At 37.9% G+C, this 19,710-nt stretch overlaps 1 protein-coding gene across 4 annotated transcripts in view; it reads right to left on the bottom strand.

The window, feature by feature from the left end:
- The window catches only part of HECW2 (HECT, C2 and WW domain containing E3 ubiquitin protein ligase 2), a 192,688-nt gene that overhangs the window by 42,546 nt on the left and 130,432 nt on the right, over positions 1-19,710 (bottom strand). For all 4 annotated transcript variants that reach the window (XM_068686569.1, XM_068686568.1, XM_068686567.1 and 1 more), the window contains exons 7-14: positions 19,059-19,201; positions 15,904-16,004; positions 13,522-14,856; positions 12,211-12,306; positions 8,604-8,754; positions 8,118-8,221; positions 6,618-6,742; positions 4,940-5,125 (exon numbers count right to left, since the gene is read on the bottom strand). In XM_068686569.1, the coding sequence (XP_068542670.1) occupies positions 4,940-5,125; positions 6,618-6,742; positions 8,118-8,221; positions 8,604-8,754; positions 12,211-12,306; positions 13,522-14,856; positions 15,904-16,004; positions 19,059-19,201 (2,241 nt within the window). The remainder of the gene's footprint in view (positions 1-4,939; positions 5,126-6,617; positions 6,743-8,117; positions 8,222-8,603; positions 8,755-12,210; positions 12,307-13,521; positions 14,857-15,903; positions 16,005-19,058; positions 19,202-19,710) is intronic.

Here is a 19,710-nt window from a genome sequence, read left to right on the forward strand (position 1 = left end):
ATGGCTAAGGTTAATGTGTATTCAGGCTCTGATGTTAAGCTTTGGAAAATCTTTTTCATGTTGCTGTGGCTCATGAAAAAGATTCCCTTCAGCAGATGAAGCATAACAGTTTTTCAACTCACTGGAGGGATGAATTCTTTAATACCTTGCTTCACTCATGTCTATAAAGCCCTTTGAAATCTTCAGCTGACAAGCATCAGAAATTTTATTATGATCATTAAGAAGAGACTCAAATTAATAAAAGTCATCCTTGTGTGTGTTTTTTCTCTTTCATTTCCTTATAAACATCTAAAAAGATGTCATTAAGTGGCAAAACTATTCGCCTTTGTGATCTATTTACCATATAATTATGAATACAATTGGGCGTGTATTTATTAAGTGCATGATTGCATCTTATGCTGCACCGTGATTACAGGTCAAAAGGCATTTTTGCCATCCTCCTGTTGCAATGTTTGTTAACCTAAAAAAACATCAGTCAGGGACAGAAAGAAGGTGGCAACAAAAACATCGAAACCAGGTAACTGGTGAGAACAACCACACACTGACTGGGCAGCCATTTGCCGAAAGCAAGGTCACAGGAGCACATATCCTGGAAAATGAAAACCTCCTGCACTTCATTCCAATTTGAACCAAAAAAAAAAGTTTCTAAGCCCTGAGATTTAAACTTTTTCCAGAGCTAGTGTTGCACTTGGAAACCAGCAGTCCTATTTCAACACACTTTAGGTTTTTTTGGTCACAATGCTGGAAACATGTGGAAATAGCGAAAAAATAAAATAAAAAAGCCAGGTTTTGAGTAGAAGAGTAACAGGAAAGTGACATCTGGTTTGAGGAATTGAAGAGTCTGGACCAGCAGAGAGGTGGTTAGGGACTGCTGGAACCATTTCTATTTGTGATACCAGCGAGGTACTTTGACCACAGTTTCAAAACAATTCGGTCCTGCAGTGTCAGCAAAATAAACATTCCCATCTTCCCCTACCCTGACCACTTGTTTCATCCCTTGTGCACCCCTCCTGACTTGTGCTGGCACAAGTGTTTGTGTGGCCAAGCAGTGAACCCAGCTGGGGAACTGGTCCAGGCTAAAATTACTCTCCTTTGTCTGTTTCCCTGCTTCTTCCTCTAACCTCAGTCAGCCCACCAGGGACAAGAAGAGCTAGATCTTTCAGCAGCCTAGAGCATACACGAAACCATTATTTCAGGCTGCTTGGTATACACAGAACAGAGAAAATGGAATTCTTCTGACTGCTGCGAAAGTAGGCAGCCAAACAGTGTGCCATGCTATATAGCAACTAAGTATTGTTATGGACAGTGATGAGAGAAAATGTTATTATTTCCAATTCCCAAGGAAGGGTAAGTATATGGAGCTGCTAACTGAGGCTGACACCTGGCTGTGCAGGAGGCAGGAGGGACACCAAACCTGCAGAACCTCAGAAACATTCCAGAAGAGGGCAGCAAGCCTCCTACAGCTTTAACAGCAATGCCTGAACTTGCGACCTGTGCGTACAGGCAGTGAATCACATCACCTGAACACTAATCAAAGGAAGTTTAGAAGCTCTAAACTAAAGAAGAAACTTTAAGAAGCTGTTCTCACCAGCTGAAATAGTTACAGATATTTAAATGAAACAATGCTCCACAGTTCACAAAGTACATGGTGTTATCAAACAATTGCAATTTTAATTGCAGTGTTTGAGCCTGATGCAGGACTTGTTCACCTTGACAAACGATGATGTCAGCAGCAGCACAAGTTTACCTACTAGAGAACATAAAAGCAGTGGGAAGGCACTGTGAAAGCATTTCTAAAATTTCAGTCTGGGGCCTGGGAAATGACCAAAAGGGACTGTTGGAATGTATCTAAGCTTTTTGAATTTTTTGCTCCTGATTAATAGGCCTACTTCACTTACTAACAGTTAATTTGTTTGTTTTGAAACACTTTATCTACTACTTTATCTAGTCTGGCCTATGCATATTTATAAGCTGTGAAGCACTTTCATCAAACCAAAGGTTGGTTTCATTAAACCAACATTATTCTGTAAAATCACATAGGAAAAACAACAACAAAAAAAAGTACCAATTCAACAGTGGAAAAAGTACTACCTACAGCTGCACTACACGGTTCTTTGACTCAATGCAGCAGTCTAATACTGTATGTAGTGCTCTTTAGCATTAAATTTAAATAAACAACTAACCTTAAACAGTAAGTTTAAAACAATCACGTCTTATTAAGTATGAATGCTTGCAGGCCAGCTAGTAGCAGCATACTTTCAAATATAGCATAAATTACTACTTTAAAGCTTCAGTGAAGAAAATAATTGGAGCTTCAAACCTTTAGGCTAATCTGGACATTGGCACACAGCTCAAAATACAGTGCATCTCACAGTCTCTTTTCCAAAAATCCCTTTCATATCTCTTGTTAGCTATAATTCATAAATCTATAAAGCTGGAAGAAAATGACGTAAGATTGGTGTGCCCAAACTGCATTTAATCCATTAAACATGGATAGATGCCTAAATTATTTCTTCCTATTCAGGACATTAATAACCAATCACAATTTGACCACAGAAAGAAAGAAAAAAACAACCCTACTATAAACTTACTATTTATTTTAACATCTAGTGGAGATCTATTTAAAAAGCACACACATTTACAGGTGTCTTTAAAATATTGCCATGTGCCTACACATATTGCACAAATGCCCTGGGATGCTTACGTATACATGTACATGGCAGCACACAATTTCAGAATAGTTGCTCAGACTGGGTTCAGCCCAGGGTCTTCTCTGGCCTAGATGATGCTTCCTGTTGCTGCCTTCCCCAGCAGCCCTCTGCCTCCCTGTGTCCAGTGACTGATGACTGATCCGTAATACTGATTGGATACTCTGTCTGAGATACAGCAGACCCTTTCAGAAGAACTGTATGCCAAACAGGTTTTATCCTCTGAAGGGGATAGGCAGAGGAGTCAGAGAAGAGTGGGCAGTTGGGCTTAGCTGTGCAGCTTTGCAGGGAGTTCAGAGGTAGGAGGTCCCTGTCTGCACATAGAAGAGAGCCTGCGAAGAGGACAAGCCACCAGAACTGCAGTGACATTGGGGTGTATAAACTCTGCTGTATTAGGGTCAGAACAATCACTGTGCCTCGCGAGCAAGAGCACCAAGCCTCTTACTACAATATACTTGCAAAAATAAAGGAAAACCTCATCTCAGCAAGAAAGAATAGGCAGGGAAATGAGACATAATTATATATTGTGGCATGGCTAATTTCTATTTGCTTCTCTATAGCTTATACTTTAATAAAAGTAGATTGAGTTTCGGTTTTGTTTCATAAAGCACTGGTCACCATGTACTGGCCATCATCTCTCTCAACTGCTGAATAAGCTTTCTTACTGGCCACAAGTGCTGCCTGTGACAAAGACAATCCAACATAATGAGAATGAACAATACTGAGCATAATTCAAAGTGAAGAAATCCCAGCGGGGATTTATTCAGTGCTTCCTCTTGCTGATTAATGTTTGTCATAGTATTACTGTTACCAAACACCACACCAGAAACCCAGAGGCCTAACTCTCCCTATGGAACACCTATTGCAGTAAATTGAAATCATAGAATCATAGAATCATAGAATATCCTGAGTTGGAAGGGACCCTTAAGGATCATCAAGTCCAACTCTTGACACCGCACAGGTATGGCCATATTCTTCAGGAGGAAACTGGCCTCTGAAGGACTGAACAGAAAAGGATGACGTAGAACAGAAAAGACAGACAGAGAGGTGCAGATGAGAAGGTTAAATAATTGCACATCCCTATCTAATGGGAAAACACAGTATTTTCTCAAGTCAATAAATCCAGGAAGAAAACAACCCTCAAGCACTTTTTCTAGCCTTCAATTTAGGAGCTGTCTGCAATCTTTTCAAGCATCAAGACTATTATTTGTATAGACAGTCACAGCTAAGCCTATGAAGACTGATAAAGTTATAAACTGATAAGCTTAGTGAGCCTTAGTGAGCCTAAATAGGACATCTCATACAAACTGCTAAGCCTTATCACTTTCTCACATGCTAATCAGTCTATTTTTAACCTTAATATCTTTTGCAAAGGAAATCATATTCTAGATAGCAAGAATGTACTAGTTTAAATTTACATTAAAATTACATTACTATTGTAAAAATTTGTCTGTTTTTCTTTGATTTTAAAATATTTTGTTAGAACTTCATAAGCAACATCTGTTTTGAAAAGCAGTAGAATTTGCAACCATTCAAGATCCCTGTTACTTAATGGAACTCATTAAACATGGTTTCTACCCAGTTAACACAGCCAACAGAATGAGCATCCCGAGGGCTTTTGAGTACATTGATATCTCAGAAGCTGATGAACACTGGAGCTACTTAGCATTTGGATGGAGGATTCACCAAAGAAAATTGTTAACTATTAAAGAAAATAAGACCAAATAATAAATGCTAATAAACTCCACTTGAGATGCTGAAGCTGACAGTTAGAGAAAAAAGCTCATATAAATACCCCAACAATAACTAAATCAAAATCAGCTGATAAAAATTAAGTAAGCTTACATTTAAATTTTCTTCTGAGTACACAGGCAAAACTCACTGTTGTGTTTTCTTCAAAGTTCACAGAGCTGCACACTAGATAATTATTTTCAAAAGAAATTTTTAATATCCAACTTATTTCACAGTAAAAATACTATACCATTTTCTACCATTTTTCCTTGTAGCAGTTAATACACACTTACCAGTCTCCTTCTTTCATATAATGTTTTGTCAGCACAGATAAGAAGTTACAATCTACTTTTGACAAAAGAAGAAAAAAAGGATGTGCACCTTTTACATTTGGAGAACTATGTATATTTATGCTCTTGTTAAGAGCAACCAAGTAAGTCTTAACACTAAAACCTCCGAAAATCAAACATTCAGCAGAGCTACATATACATTACAATTACCTTGCCCTGATGGTCATGTTTCATTTCCCAACCTCTTGGCAGCTCCAGCTGTTTGTTAGCAAACATGTTTAGGAAGCCAACCAAATCACGATTATGCTGGTAGCGCTCAAAATGGTGGGTGTCCCGCCGGACTTTGGTGATCATGTGCTTCAAACACGTGTTATTTGTAAACATGCGGTAGGCACTCTGAAAAACACATTAACAAAAGTACATAATTTTGAAAGATAAAATTTCTTTTTATTACAAAAAGACATTTCCACCATAAATAAATCATTTTAACCCTTAAAAATAATTTCCAACTAAGCCACAACAATAAAAAAAATGGTCATCTTTCTGCGGTTTTGGAATAAGTGTTCAATATTTCTTTTTTTACTTTATATATATGAACTTCTGTTATTGACCGATTTCAGCAAAGCATGAAATACTCTATTTCGGACTCCTTTTACCACACTCTTGTCCCTGGAATGGTGAAGAATCTTAATTGCTGAAAATTAGAGATTTCATAGATATTCTCTGATTTCTGGAGTAAGAGTCAAATGCAGCTACAGAAAGAACACTGTCATAAAGCTGGTAAGATTTTCTGCAAGATAGACACATATATCCTTGTAGAAATTTTCACAACTCTATATAAATATTGTTTCTACCTACACATTTTAAAAATATAAAAAGATGAGGGGGAAGAACCCATTAATTGCATGCCCATGTGTAATGTATCTAATAAAATTAAAATAGAAGAGTAAAATGAGAGCACTAAGGTATAAAACTTTAAATAAAAGGGAAAATAAACAGTTAATACCCTTTTCTCCAAACCAAGATCCCAGATAACCAGAAATCAAGTCTTTGTTTCAGGATTAGCAATAGACAGAAGCTAAAACATAGGTTCTCCAATTGCACTGTGCTGTTGCCTAAATCACTCTGTGCTCCTACCTCTACTCCCTGGTCAAATGTCTTACTCACTTCTGCCCTATTTCAAATATTGAAGGTAAAGCAGTGCAGAACAAGCAGAATTATTCAGCCACATTCAGGCATGCATACATGTCAAAATTAAATTAACACCAACCAGTAATTAAAAAAAAACCACGACACTGGATTACTAACAAGTGTGCTTGCAGACAATAAGTTATTCATCCCATTATTTCTGTTTACACTATACACCCCATTATGCAAAGGAAGAAAAATAATGAAACAACTATATAGGAAGAATCACTGAAGAACAGTTAAAATAGAAAACATAAATTAAGATGTCTTTTTGTCCAGCGTGATCTCTAATACATTTTGATATAAACCAGGCAATCTGGGGAGTACACACAATCCCATGAGCAGCAAAAAAAAAAAACTTAAAACAGAAGCTGCACTTTTCATTCTGAGAATTGTCTGTCACCCTCTGCAAAGCACAATAAGAAAGCTATTGTTTCAAATAAACAAGTGAGCTTGGTATCCTAAAAAAGATGAAGAGCTGAGTCAAAAATAAAAATTGTAGTAGGTCTAATACCAACTATAGCCATGTCTGATAGCTCACCATTTGCAAGGAATGATATGAGCATTTGAATGTATCCCACCTCCCTAAATACTGTCAGTACCTTAGTGTCAAACACTGAGTAGTCTCTTTGCATGCAAGACATCCATGTATATAAAAGCATATTTATGGAAGTTTTTTACTTGTACAAACTATACTCACAGGGTTAGAATGCAGCACTGTAAAGAACTCTGGGCTGATAAGAAATTTCACAGGGGGAGACTGGAGCAATAAAGTAAGTCTGGATCTGGAGGTAGAGTGAGGCAGCACATTCTCTCTTCGAAAATCTAAAAGCAAAGTGAATGACATCCACTAATAATCATTACCAAAACACTACTGCAAAAAACTACATTAAATGGATTCACACAAGAAAAGCACTGGGTATACAATTATTTCAGACTTATTACATGTTATAATTGCACCTGAAATGTTTTTAATATAGCACTGATTATCTTGAAAATATCAGAACATGAGTTTACAATCATTTAAAATAAATAAATTCCAATCATTCGGGTTCCCAAGCATGTCCATAAATATAAATTGCAACAAGGTCCCCATGGCAAACCTATGAATGTTAAGAGGCCTTTAACACTATTTACTTGATACTCTCAGAATCATGAGAATCATGTTGGGGAGAAACATCAGGGGTATACAGCAGTTTCAACAATGTACTGAAGAATAGTTACCATTTAAGTAAAAAACAAACAAAAAAAAAACACAAAAACAAACACATTACACCAAATGAGGTTCCATTGAGATCTGTATGGGTCTGGTCCCATTCATTACTTCTATTAATGACTCAATAAGGAGGACAGAACTTACTCCCACTAGGAGTATGCTGCAGTAGCTGGACAGTGGGATGGAGAAGATTGAAAAATCATAGTGACAAATTAGAAAAGTGAAAAGATCTATGTGCAGGTATGGATAATCAACTGCACAAACACAGGATGAATAATCAGTCTTCCATGCTGAAGATCTGCACACAAAGATCCAGGTGTGATTTTTGCAGATCAAAGACTGAACATTGGTGGTTAGTGTCATTCGGGAATAAAAAAAAAAAAAAAGGAATTATTATGTGTAAGAAGTTTTGTCTGTAAGACATGGGAAGTTTCCAGTCTTTTCAGTAAAACAGCCACAGACACGTTTAGTTTTCTGAAATATCCCTAAGGAGCTGCAGACTAACTGAAGACAGTCCTGAGTGCACCAACAAAATAATTAAGAGATCTAACAAGGATAGGAATAGTCTATTTCACAATGTTACAGAATATCCACTGATTGCATACAGTAAGGACACATTAGTTGGAATTTGCCAAGGATGGGTTAGGTGCAGCCCATCCTATCTACCTTCACCAAGGAAATGAAACAGATGACTGCTCAAAGTCCTTTGTAGTCCTATATTTTATGCTCTTTCTCTGTAAATGTCTTGCCTATATTTTAACCCAGTCAGGCACTGACAGAAAAAGGCTCTGAATCTCACATTCGTCTCTTCAGCACATCAAACAGGGTGAGCCATGACCTTCAAAAGTAGACAACAATGAAAACAAATGGCAACCCAGATTTTCAGGGGCAAAAATCATGTTCTGCCTTATGTCACTAAATAAATCATCTACAGGATGAATGCTCCATTTAGCAAGAAATAAATCTTTTTTTTTTCTTTTTTACCTGCATTAGAATGGTGAAAGTCAGTTTCCTCTCCAGCTCCATCCACTGCATTTGTATGCTCTTCAGGCCTGTCATTAGTCATTGTTCTGCGGATGCTCTGGTACCTACAGTTAGAAAACTATACTTTATATATAGAATATGATAACTGTGATCCACCTCTGGTTCCAAGGGACTGTAATAATGAAGTCAGGCTTGCCCTTCTTTTCTGCCTTGTAGGTTAACATGCACTAATCTCTCTAATTTCAGCATCAGGAGCCTTTTGAATTTCTGAAAACCATTAGCAGGTAATTTTTTTTTATCCACATAGCTGTTGAACACAGGTGGGATACGAAAGCCTTAGAAGCCCACATGCAACATAAAAAGAACAGTCACATAAAAATAAATACATACGGCCAGCTGCAATAGCAACTGTTCATTGTTCAGTCTTACCATAGTGAATGCAGTTTTGTAAGCACACAATTCACAAGCAACGATGGTAATTCTTACCGGCGATTCAGCTGTTCCATTTGCTGTATGGAATTTGACCGCTGCAGAATCTGTGGGGCCGGGGGGGCTGTGGGTCGCTGCCACGTTGTTGTCCTGTTCACATGGTCCACATAAAAAATTCGTCCATGGCTGTCAATTCGAGCTTCCCAGTCTAAGTAGCAATAAAATACTGTGAACTATGGAGGTGTTCAGTTTTATTTCTGCATTTATTTTAGCTCTTTGTAACTGAATCTAATGTTCCAAGTTTCCATTTCTCTATTACAGGATGACTTCAGCACAGAACTTTCTCACTGAAAGGCTAAGAGATATGGCTTTTCCCTGACTGTACTGCATAAGTCAAACTCCCTGTAGTAGTTTAGGTTCTATGGAATCCATATGTAACTAAAAGCACTTAAAGATGAGATGAAAACTACTTCAGTAAGCCAAGGCCTAAATAACAAAAACCTTGCAAACCTGCCATTGCTTTTACCCATGTGGTAGTAGCAGCAATACTGTCAACTTCTTGTGCAAGCAGTAACTATAATGCTGTCCCAGTTTTGGTTTTGCTACAAGAAACTATGGAAAACATTAGAAGTCCAGCACTAACCATTATGGTCTTCTGGATCTCTGCAACCAGTGTTACAAAAGACCAGAATATGACATCCCTAACTATTAAAAAAATAGGAATCATTTCATTTATTAATAGTACCTAACATCCAGTCAGGTTGAAAGAAAGAAGATAGCAGCATGAGATCACCTGAATATAGTATTTCTTCTCTGTCCATATTATACACATGATTTTGCATAAAATGTGCAAATCATTTAGCATGTCATCAGCTGAAAAACAATCTTTAAGAGCTCAGAAGGTTTCTAGGAGAGACTTTCTATATTTCAAGTCGAGGTGAAAACATCAGTCCCTGCAGTAACATTCAAAAAAGCATTGGCAGGTAACCAATTCTAAATGACCGCTGCTCCACGAGGAAAGAGGGGATAGAAAAATCGTGACAGCAGAGAAGGAAAACTAAATTCTACTGTAAACTGTTTAGTACTGACAGCCTTAAAACCTCAGGCTTTGTTACTACATGTGCATTATGACTTCTGTCAACAACTGAAGGCAGCTAAGCAGCTCGCTGCGCTACACTGTAGGGTGTGAGTTGACTCACAAAGAGGTTAAAAAAAAGTTCTGAGATAAACTGAATGTATCATCTCTGCAAGACTGCTGTGTATTTTAGCTGGCCACAAGGCAAATTGTTCTTCTGTCTTTACAGTTCATAATCAGAACAGCCTACTAGTGATTAGAATATTATTACTGTAAGTAAGAGCTATGTAGGAAAGTAAACTTGGAGTCAGAAAATAATAAGAAACACCATAGTATAAGAATAAAGAGAACTGTTTAACTTTTTTTTTTTTTTTTTTTTTTACAATTCCAGGAGAAAATAAGTATGTTGATGTCATCTTTCTCCAAATCCATAAGCAGAATCCAGAATTTTGTATTATATTGCAAATTAAAAGTTCAAAATAAACAAAATTGCAACAATGCAAAGGTTGTGGATTCATCACTGTACTTGCTATACAAAATATAATGCATTTCAAAGTTACTCCACAAAAAGAAAAAATAATTTCTATGTCAAAAAAGAAAACAAACATTTCAGCATTCTCTGAAAAAGATTCTCTCCCCTAAAGAAAAAAAAAAAAGAAAGAGATGAAAGAGATGATTCTGTGAAAAGTTCAAATTAATAAGCAGTATCTTTCTGATGAAATAAAAATACATGTTTCACCATTCCACCTAGATTTCAAACCCTTAAATGCTGTATAACAGCTGAGATTTTTCTTGTAGTGATGTCTAATTCCAACACAGTCACCGTTTCTGTAATGTGGTCTTGAGACAGAAAGAGCAGCTTTGCCTGCGTTCGTCATAAATAAGCAGGTCTGAATGCTTGTGCAATGTGTTCTAAAGTAAAGGACTTCTATCAGTGCTGTGATGGACAAAAAAATCTTCCTTTAGTCAAACTGTTGTTGGTTAAACATGTTACAAAGGACTTAGCTTGCTAAATTGTGAAATTTTAATTGATCAAGGTTGTGCCTTCAAGCTGATATTTGTTGATTTTTCCCCAGGAATGAGGGAGTTCTAAATGTTCCATGTTCTAGGCAGACATACTAGGCATATTCTGTTCTAGAGACCTGTTCTGGGCAGAGCTTTGGCGAAGAAAATTAATCTAGGCAACAATTAGTATTTACGATTTCATTCAAATTAGCAGACAAATGACTAACATAAACGTGGCATTGAGCCTTGATTTTAAAGGGCTGGTGTGTATATATATGCCCACGTACAACAATGTAAAATCCCGGCAAATGTCAGAAATCTTAGAATTCCACACAACCAAGCCTTTTCCATGAATATTCTAATAGTTTTTTCCAAGTACTTACTGTATCGTTTGCTTCTGAAACACAAAAAGCAAGTATGTATAAACCACGGTGCTATAAAAGCTGTATCTATGGATTTCTAAGTAATTACACCTATCTCCTATAATGTTCTCTGTCTTCTTCAGCATGAAAAATGATAAAAATGCAAATGAAGTATATGTCTCCCGGGCACAATTTTGTGAAAAATAATTCTGTTTTACTGAGGTGGCAGTTAATTAACTTTGGGATCTGTGCATAGGACTAATTTGTTATATGCACTGCTTATAACAAAATCCTCAGGGAGCAAAATCTTCTCATCACCTGGCATTCCGATACATGATTCTATCCATGTTCTGCTATCAGGCTCTTTACAGCCACCCTATCCAATTACAGAGCAAGTGCAATCCCATTTCACACAGCGGAATGGAATCTATTAATTGCACATTAAATACCTGAACTCCTGGCTTCTTCAAAGTCATAGAGCTTTGCCACTGAGTTCACTGTGTCTGATTATTTTCTTTTCTAAAGCAATGTTTCCCCATTAGCCATGTAGCTTTTTCCATCCCTCCTTTCTCCTTTCTTTAAGCATCTAAGACTAAATACATCACCACTGCCCACGTTTAAAAAAAGAGCATCAGTCCAAAAACTGGGAGCAATGTGTTTTCTGTATGTATTAAAGAAACGACAATTTCTCATTCAATGTTGCTCATCCATCAATTGCTCAATATCCAGATTTATTTTAATTCAAATGCCTTGACACAGCCTCAGAAAATGCAAGGAAAACACAGACACCTTTCATGTAATCTATGAGCAGAGAAAGATGTTAGACATTTCTTTGCAAATCATCACCATATATGACATATTCAGAGATTTCACTGTGCTTTCTATCTTTCCCTCAGAGCGTGTCACATAGCATATCACCTTACCTCCCTACTCACGTGCGCTGCCTGTAGAAAAGGCAGCATCATGCCTTCCTAATTTCTCTGCAAATTTCACTTAGCAAGTCTGTACACATCAGGTATAATTATCATAACACATCCTCATAGTTTGCAGACTGAGCACAATGCCTTTCTCGAAACAGCACTAGACTTAATCATCATCCTTCCTCATTAAGAACTTCTCAGTTGTTCATTCTCAGTTCTCACATTTAAAAATGAAACATAATGAGATCTCAGTAATGCGATCTTGGCAGCCTAACCCCCAATGAAAGTATGAAGAACCTCACTTGGTGGCAGAGCTTCATCCACTCTCTGGTACCGGCTAACATCCTGACGTACCGAAGGCAGCGACCTCAAGGGCTGATGGCCATTGGCTTGAGCACCTAGAAACAAAATGCCCACAAATTACTTTTCAGTCAATGTGGGGAAACCCTGAAGTTGCCTCTCAAGAGAACAAGACACACTAAAACTTCTGCAGGACTACGACATTTTAGGATGTATCTATTAATCACCTGGCCTTTCTGGCAAAATAAGTCATGTCTACAGATCAGGGTGATTTCTCTAGCACACTCTGCAGTCCTGGTCCTGAAAATGTTACCTCTTGTGACACGATACATCCACTTGTGACCAATGAAAGCCAGGGCTCTAACAGTTGCATGTGCCTGAGTTATATCCCACCAAGGGACATGGACAAAGCTACACCCACCTGGCCACCACAGAAACCTGCTCTAACTGTCCACTGACTTTCCTTGCTGCAGCAATATTGATTAGCAAAGTATGGTGCGATCTGACACCTAGCACAGAGTCTTAAATGTCTAGAAAATGATGTAAAAGAATGTATTGACAGTATTTGAAAAAATACCAAAACTATATTTTACCAGGATAAATAGGGTAGATATGATTAACTACAAACATATGCAGAACATCATGGACTTCAAAGATAGGGAAATGAGCTCTGAACTTTTGAAATGTTACAAAAAAAAGATGCATTCAGAAATCCAATTTGATTGCACCCACTTAATTAGATCCACTTCAATCTCTGTAAAGAGAATGGATGATCCGTTGTGAAATGTGCTTGAAAAAAATCTGCAATGTACACATTTCTATTTTTCATGATTTTAGTGAGATACAAAATCCTGAACTGCTAAAATAACTTTATATATGGGAAAAGTTTTACAGTCTTGAGTAATGCATTCCTCTTTTCCCATGCTTCCAACTGTGCTAGGATGTGTCCATACATATGAGTAACTGCAAAAGGTAAGATATCAGCCTGAAATGTGACTAAAAAATTATCTAGCAAGCAGGGTAATATTGTGAAATTCTTTTCTTCACACTCCTTCTCAATACTCTCTCAAGAATTAGAATATATCCTATTTCAAAATAAACATGTTTTGCATATTTCTTTCTTCCTTTTTTTTTTTGGTTGAATCAAAAACCCCAAGTGTCTCTTAAACAAAGAATTAAGTCTCACAAGAAGAAAACCTTTGAAAGATAATGACATTGATAATTGAAGATCTTTACTTTCAGATGTTCGTTTTTAATTAATTTCTACTGGCTGCAGAAAGGTCACTTATCAGAGTGCCTCCTGCAGTTGTTACCTCCAGTAGCTCCTTCAACCTGTGCTGTGGCACCCTCACAGGCTGCTTGGGCTCCTTCTGTTTCTTCATCCTGAGACTGGCTATTGGCAGCTGCCGCCTGCAGGCTTCTTCTTTGCCAGATTTCTTCTGCTTCCTCTTGGTCTTGTAATTCACCTGCTTCAGCCTCCTGCACTTCCTCCTGAGGTAACTGTACTGCAGGCAAAGAGCCCGAAGTACTTGCAGCGTCTTGTGTTTCAGCAGCTGGCTGAGTTCTAGCCACATCAGTGGCACAAGCTCCCTCTTCCTCTTCCTGAGGAGAAAAGGTGGGAGTCTCAGGAAACCTAGCGCTTTCAAAAGAACACCGCACTTCAACTGAGGAACGGCGCACAGTTGCATTTTCGTTGCAAGAGCTGTCTGCCCCTTCCACATCGCTCTCCCCTTCCTGTCGGGTACTAGCCTCACTGACACTTTCCGTGCGAGCAGGGTCACTCTGCTCGGTTTCTGATGACAGCTGGGAAGGTTCAGACCCTTGATCAATGGATTCCGTTTCACTAACACCCCTTCTGCTCCCAGCAGCGGCATCTGCAGCTCCTGCATCTGTACTGCTAGGAGGCTGCTCTGCCTCCTGAGTGGCATACAACTCACTGCCAGCCTGCTCTGCTGGTGTTTCACTTTGAGAACCTTGGGGACTTTCCCCTTCTGCTAACTGTGATGGTGGAAGCTCTGGGAGACTCTCTGGCTGGTCATCATTTGAAGGCAAAGGAGCTTCAGAGGCTGAAACATTTTCATTCTCTGCAGGTCCTTGTGTTACCTGATCTGATGAGCAACTTAAACCATCTCTTTCAACACTTCTTGCAGCACCATTAAGCATTACCAAACCACCATCATCTTCCAAGGAAGATGGAAAACCCAGGTCTTGATGTAGCTCATGTTCCTCTTCATCCGAGTCAATGTGAAGCATCGCATTAAGTCTCGTGTCAGTAGGGAAGCTACTCCTCAGTTTTGGGGAGGCTCCACGTGGACGTTCACCAGAGGCAGACGTCCCAGGTCTGGGATGAGCGTTGTGTTCTATTGCATCCAGATAGTCATTCAGCGAGTCCTGGCGACCTCTTGTAGGCGATGATCTTGAAGCACCAGAGGTTATCTCATCCTGGTCTGTTTCCAGAGTTGCACTAGTCCTTAAAATATGTCTCTGGATTGTTTCTCCAGAAGATTCCTCAAGGACTGGACCATTGGAACACACTGTGGATGTATCATGATGTCCTGTTGGCATGTCCTCATCATCAGAGGGGCTCCCCAGGTCTCCATTTACAGAGTTCACTCCTAGCAAAGTGCCGACTGTTTCTGGTGATGCATCTGCAGAGACACAACAACTGAATGTGAAACGTGTAATGCACAGACAGTTCATTATATTTTCTCATCATCACAGAAGTGATACATCACATCTTTCAAGATGTTGGCTTATTTCAATCAGGCAAGTAAGTGAAGAAAATGCAATTAAAACAATACAGGCATCTACATCATTATAACAGCAATCACAGAATTTTCTCTATGTAAGTCTATCCTATTTTATAGGTCATAGAAAATTTCACAAGCATGGAATGTTACTTTAAAGGACTCCTATTTTGCTTTCAAAAGACAAAGTATTGCCAAGCATCTTGACAAACTGTCTGCAAAACCAGCCTCACAAACAAGGAACTGGTTTTCTACAGCATCTCTCTTATATCCAGAAGCAGGATTTATACAAAACCAGTCACTGATGTCAGCTGTCCTAAGCAGCATGTAAACCCACACCTGAGATCACATGAGCAATCACAAACTGTGCACTGATACACAATTCTATACACAACAGTTTGAATAGATTTAACAAACTTTTCCACTGCAAAGAATGGGAATCTACCTAAGCAAAGTTCACAAAATATTAAATACGTTATGGTATGACAAAAATGCCTAATGGACACATGTATCTGTATAACCATAACAGGTAATTCTCAGTCCTGTAAAAGGGGGATAGGACATAGTGATCAGCATGGACACAGACGCAGAACTGCTCATCTCAGCCAAAGGTAGCCAAGGCACACATCAAAGTGCGAAGAAAGAATTAGATTCCCTCATCAATCCCATAAAATGAAAATCATAAGCACAATCATTTAAAACATATCTAGTAAAATGGGAAAATGATAGGATAAAAAGAAACATAATAGGATAAACGTAGGTGTTTTGGAATTACTATCTCCAAAGCCATATCTGAAATAACCTAAAATATGAATCCCACTAGGAAAACCTACAGTAGAGGGGAGCTAATGGAGGAGTTAATTTTCACAGAAAATGTTAGAAACATAAGTACATAGAAATTCTCTCTATACAACTATCTGGAGATTCAGATCAGTGACAAAGTCTCACCTTCATGAACTGAAGATGTGATTTCCACTTTGAACTGGAGATAGCCACTTACATGATCAGCTGGGAGCCTTCTGCCAAGATTATAACTGAGAATCTGGTCTCTGCAAAAACAAAAATAGACTGTTGGCTTTAGTGGTTTTGTGTGTATGTGTGTTTTTTGTTTGTTTGTTTTGTTTTGTGCATGCACGCTTTTTTTTCCCCAAAAATTTTGACTGGTTTTATTTTTCCAGTATTTTGTATCATAAGTTCTTATCAGGTAGAGTCAGTGTGAGAGATGGTAACTTCTATCACACTTTTAAGATTAGCCACATAGAATGGCTTGTATGAGAAAGCACAAATACCAACAATAGTGTAAGATACTGATTACTGATGCACAAAACAGCCTAACAAGCTACTATTTATCATTTTCAAATTCAGATTGTGCCCTATGAACTCTCACATATCCCTAAATCTGTTTTTAATTCCAAAAGAAACCAAACTGAAAGCTTTCCCTTAGCTTCTCATTTCTCCATCAGAAAATATGTTTTATTATTAACAAAAACCTTTTATTTCTGAAGACCTTCTGCCCCCTTGTGGTTTTTACTGTAAAAAAAAAAAATCCTAATAGTTTCTTCACATTTTATTTCTCATTCAGTAAAGCACTTCTGCATCTGCCTAAACACAGTATTACTTAGAAAAGCTTTTAATGCTAAGATTAAACCTGAAATACTTTCTTAAGTGTTTCTGACTTCAATAGGACTCAGACTTGATTAAGTACTTGCGTCAGCTTGAGACAGGATAAGAGCATAGGCTACCCATTATTACAAACAGCCAGAATTTACAGCCCCAGTCACTTTCAGCACATCTGACACAGCTGAAGGGAGAGGAGGGGCTGCTGAAGACCTTAATGGGAAATTGCTGCTACTTATGCAATTAGATTTGTACTGGTATAACAAACATTTCTCCCTCTACAGGGAGCATTCTTACTACACTAAGTGACAGACTAAACAGAATATAAGGCAATTATTGAGATAAACTGCAGCAGTTCGCATCCAAGCATCAGCTTTGAGCAAAAAAAAAAAAGCCCCTAGTGGACAACTTAAGGCAAAGCAACCTCTCCACAGTGTATATGGGCCACAGAACATCAAGTCATCACAATATTGCGTCCTGAATCTGTGTCACAGATTCACTGCTCACTACTCCAATTGCAATTCTTCAGTTAGACCTGGGGGCATCCTCAGAAGATTGCCAGCTGTGAATTCCACACTTTTTACATACGGTTTACAATGCTCTAGGCACTACAAGATTAGAGAAAGCAACGACATTAACAACGTCTGCTTTGGATTCAGATGAATCAATAGCGTCAAATACTAGCACAAAAAGCACAAACGAGCAACAAAGTACAGATAAATTGGTAAAAAGAACTGCAAGATTGATTTAATGTCAGTTCTAACTGAAACATGGCAAAACAAAACTGAATACTTACCTATGTTTTTGCTACATATTTATTATACAGCCTTCCATACCCCAAAAAGCTTTGGTATATCAAATACACAGAACCGAAGTACAGAGAAGAAAACAGGAAATGTCTTCGAGAGAAGTCAGGTTTCACTTTTCACACCAATAGAAATCCCAGAGCAGTTTTGGAATATAGCATGGAAATGAACATCGTAATCTAGGTTTTGAAGCCAGTCTGTATCACTGTGCTATTTCTGAGTATCTCTAGCTGTGTGCAAATTTATTAGAAAAAGCTGCTTGCTCCAAGATATCACAATTTGTTGAGATGAAGCAATTCTTAGTAAAGTTAGGTTGTATGCTCTTGGGCAGGCTTTTTTTTTCCCTACTTTTTATTTTTTTTTAAATAAAATTCTTTATCAGAAGAAATTTTAAGCTACTCTTACAACTTTGTTCTTACATTACTTACCAGTGTAACCACCACTTTGGAAACTTAAAGCTGAAAACTCCTTTCAATTTGAGTTTGCTTTTCTCCATTTATGCAACATGTTACTTTGATGAGAGTATCTGTGAAAAAGGAGGCCAGCTGTTTATGTCCTGCTTTTTGTGTGAAAGATTGATGATACTGCCATGCCCTTAAACTTTCAGGCAAGAATATACGGATTTTCTTTCACCATCATTCTTCGTAGGCCTCATCCAATGGCCTCTTAAGTTAATGGAAAGTCATTATCTTTGAGTTAGATTCTATACAAAACACATTTGAATAATTTAGTTCCTCCCGTTGTCTTTTGAGGAATTACTTTTTCTAATTTGTCAAATAAAATATACAAATGTCAAAATATTTAGACATAATAGCATACCCTACAACGACTGCTTCCTCTTACAGGTAAAATTACAATTTTGCATTCACAGTTGCATCTCTTGCAGACCTCCAGACATTTGTTTTATACCTGCACTGTATCACAGTGCCTAAGTACCAAGTCTCAGGCTTTTCTGAGTGCATATGGCTGTCTGATGGCCTAATTTGATCATCCATTTGACTAGACTACAATATGCAATCCAGTAATCATCTAGAAGTACAAAACATCTTAAAAATTTATGTTACTTGCTTCTTTAAACCGTAACAGGTTGCCACAAAAAATGAACAGAACGTCTAAAAATAACACAATAGATTAATTTTGAGTTCCATTAGTTCTCTATTCATAGCACAAGGCCATTTTAATTTGGTAGTACACCAGCACTCTGAAAAAATAAGGAGTCATAGCCTTGCAGTTCTGGTCAATTACCTGAACAGATATTAAATCTCTCTTTGAAACTGACAAATAAAAATAAAAGAGATGTAAAAGTGATAAAATAGAATTTGCTTGTTCTAAAAAATTTGCACACGATCTTACAGCATTGTGATAACAGTTTGCTTCTTGATTAGCTAGCCATAGGGTAACATTTTTTAGGAGGGTGATGATTTTTTGCATAAAGACACTAAGTTGGAAACAAATTACAAACATATATAAGAAGATGTATGTGTATTCAGAATGGGGTTAGAAACACCACCATATTCCAACTGGGCAATGAGGCTATTCAAATTCCACTTTAATTTCTTGCTACAGTTACAGTACAAATTGTGCCTGTGCCACTAAGCCAGAAAAGCTGCTCTGTGCTGGTATCCTAGATGTTGGATCTCCCTGACAAATGAAAGTTAGCATTAAGAATGTATTAATTACCCAATTGCATGTCTCTCCAACAGTCTCTGGACTGGTATGGTTAGCTTCCCAAGAAAGCGCTTGATGATTGGACGACTCTTGGCAAATTTGTCTTTAACCTCAATTTCCAAGACATCTGTTAGAAGCGCAACAAAAGAATATTTCTGGAAGGAAAGAACATATTTGACACTATATCAATATATCTTCATTCAGAAGGCATGTGCGTAATTACTACTAGCTGGCAGTGAACTCTAAAAGCAATGATTGATGACTACAGCAGTTTCCATATTGCAAAACAATGTCAGGGTCATTATTAAGTACTGAATTTGGTCTCTCAGAAAAACCCTATCTTTTTACCATTCCTTGAAAATACTTGTTTGGTAAGAAGCTGCACTAGATGAAAGCACTTTCACGGTCCACATCAGAAAGGAGAAAGCAATGCATACTTCTGCTTGCTTCAATTTGGATACTAGAAAGCACAAAGAGAAGGACTCCTCACTGTACTCTGTCATGCTACAGGAGAGTAGCAGAATCAATGTAGAAGAAAGGAAGAGTGCCTCTGTCTAGACTGTGCTTAGTGAACTTCCCTTCCAACACCATGTTTTGTTGTAATTTTTTGTATGCATGACATTGGAAGGACAATGCACAGGCAGTATTTTCATGAGCACTGAAA

This window comes from Anas acuta, chromosome 6 (genome assembly GCF_963932015.1).
Source record: "Anas acuta chromosome 6, bAnaAcu1.1, whole genome shotgun sequence".
NCBI lineage: Eukaryota > Metazoa > Chordata > Aves > Anseriformes > Anatidae > Anas > Anas acuta.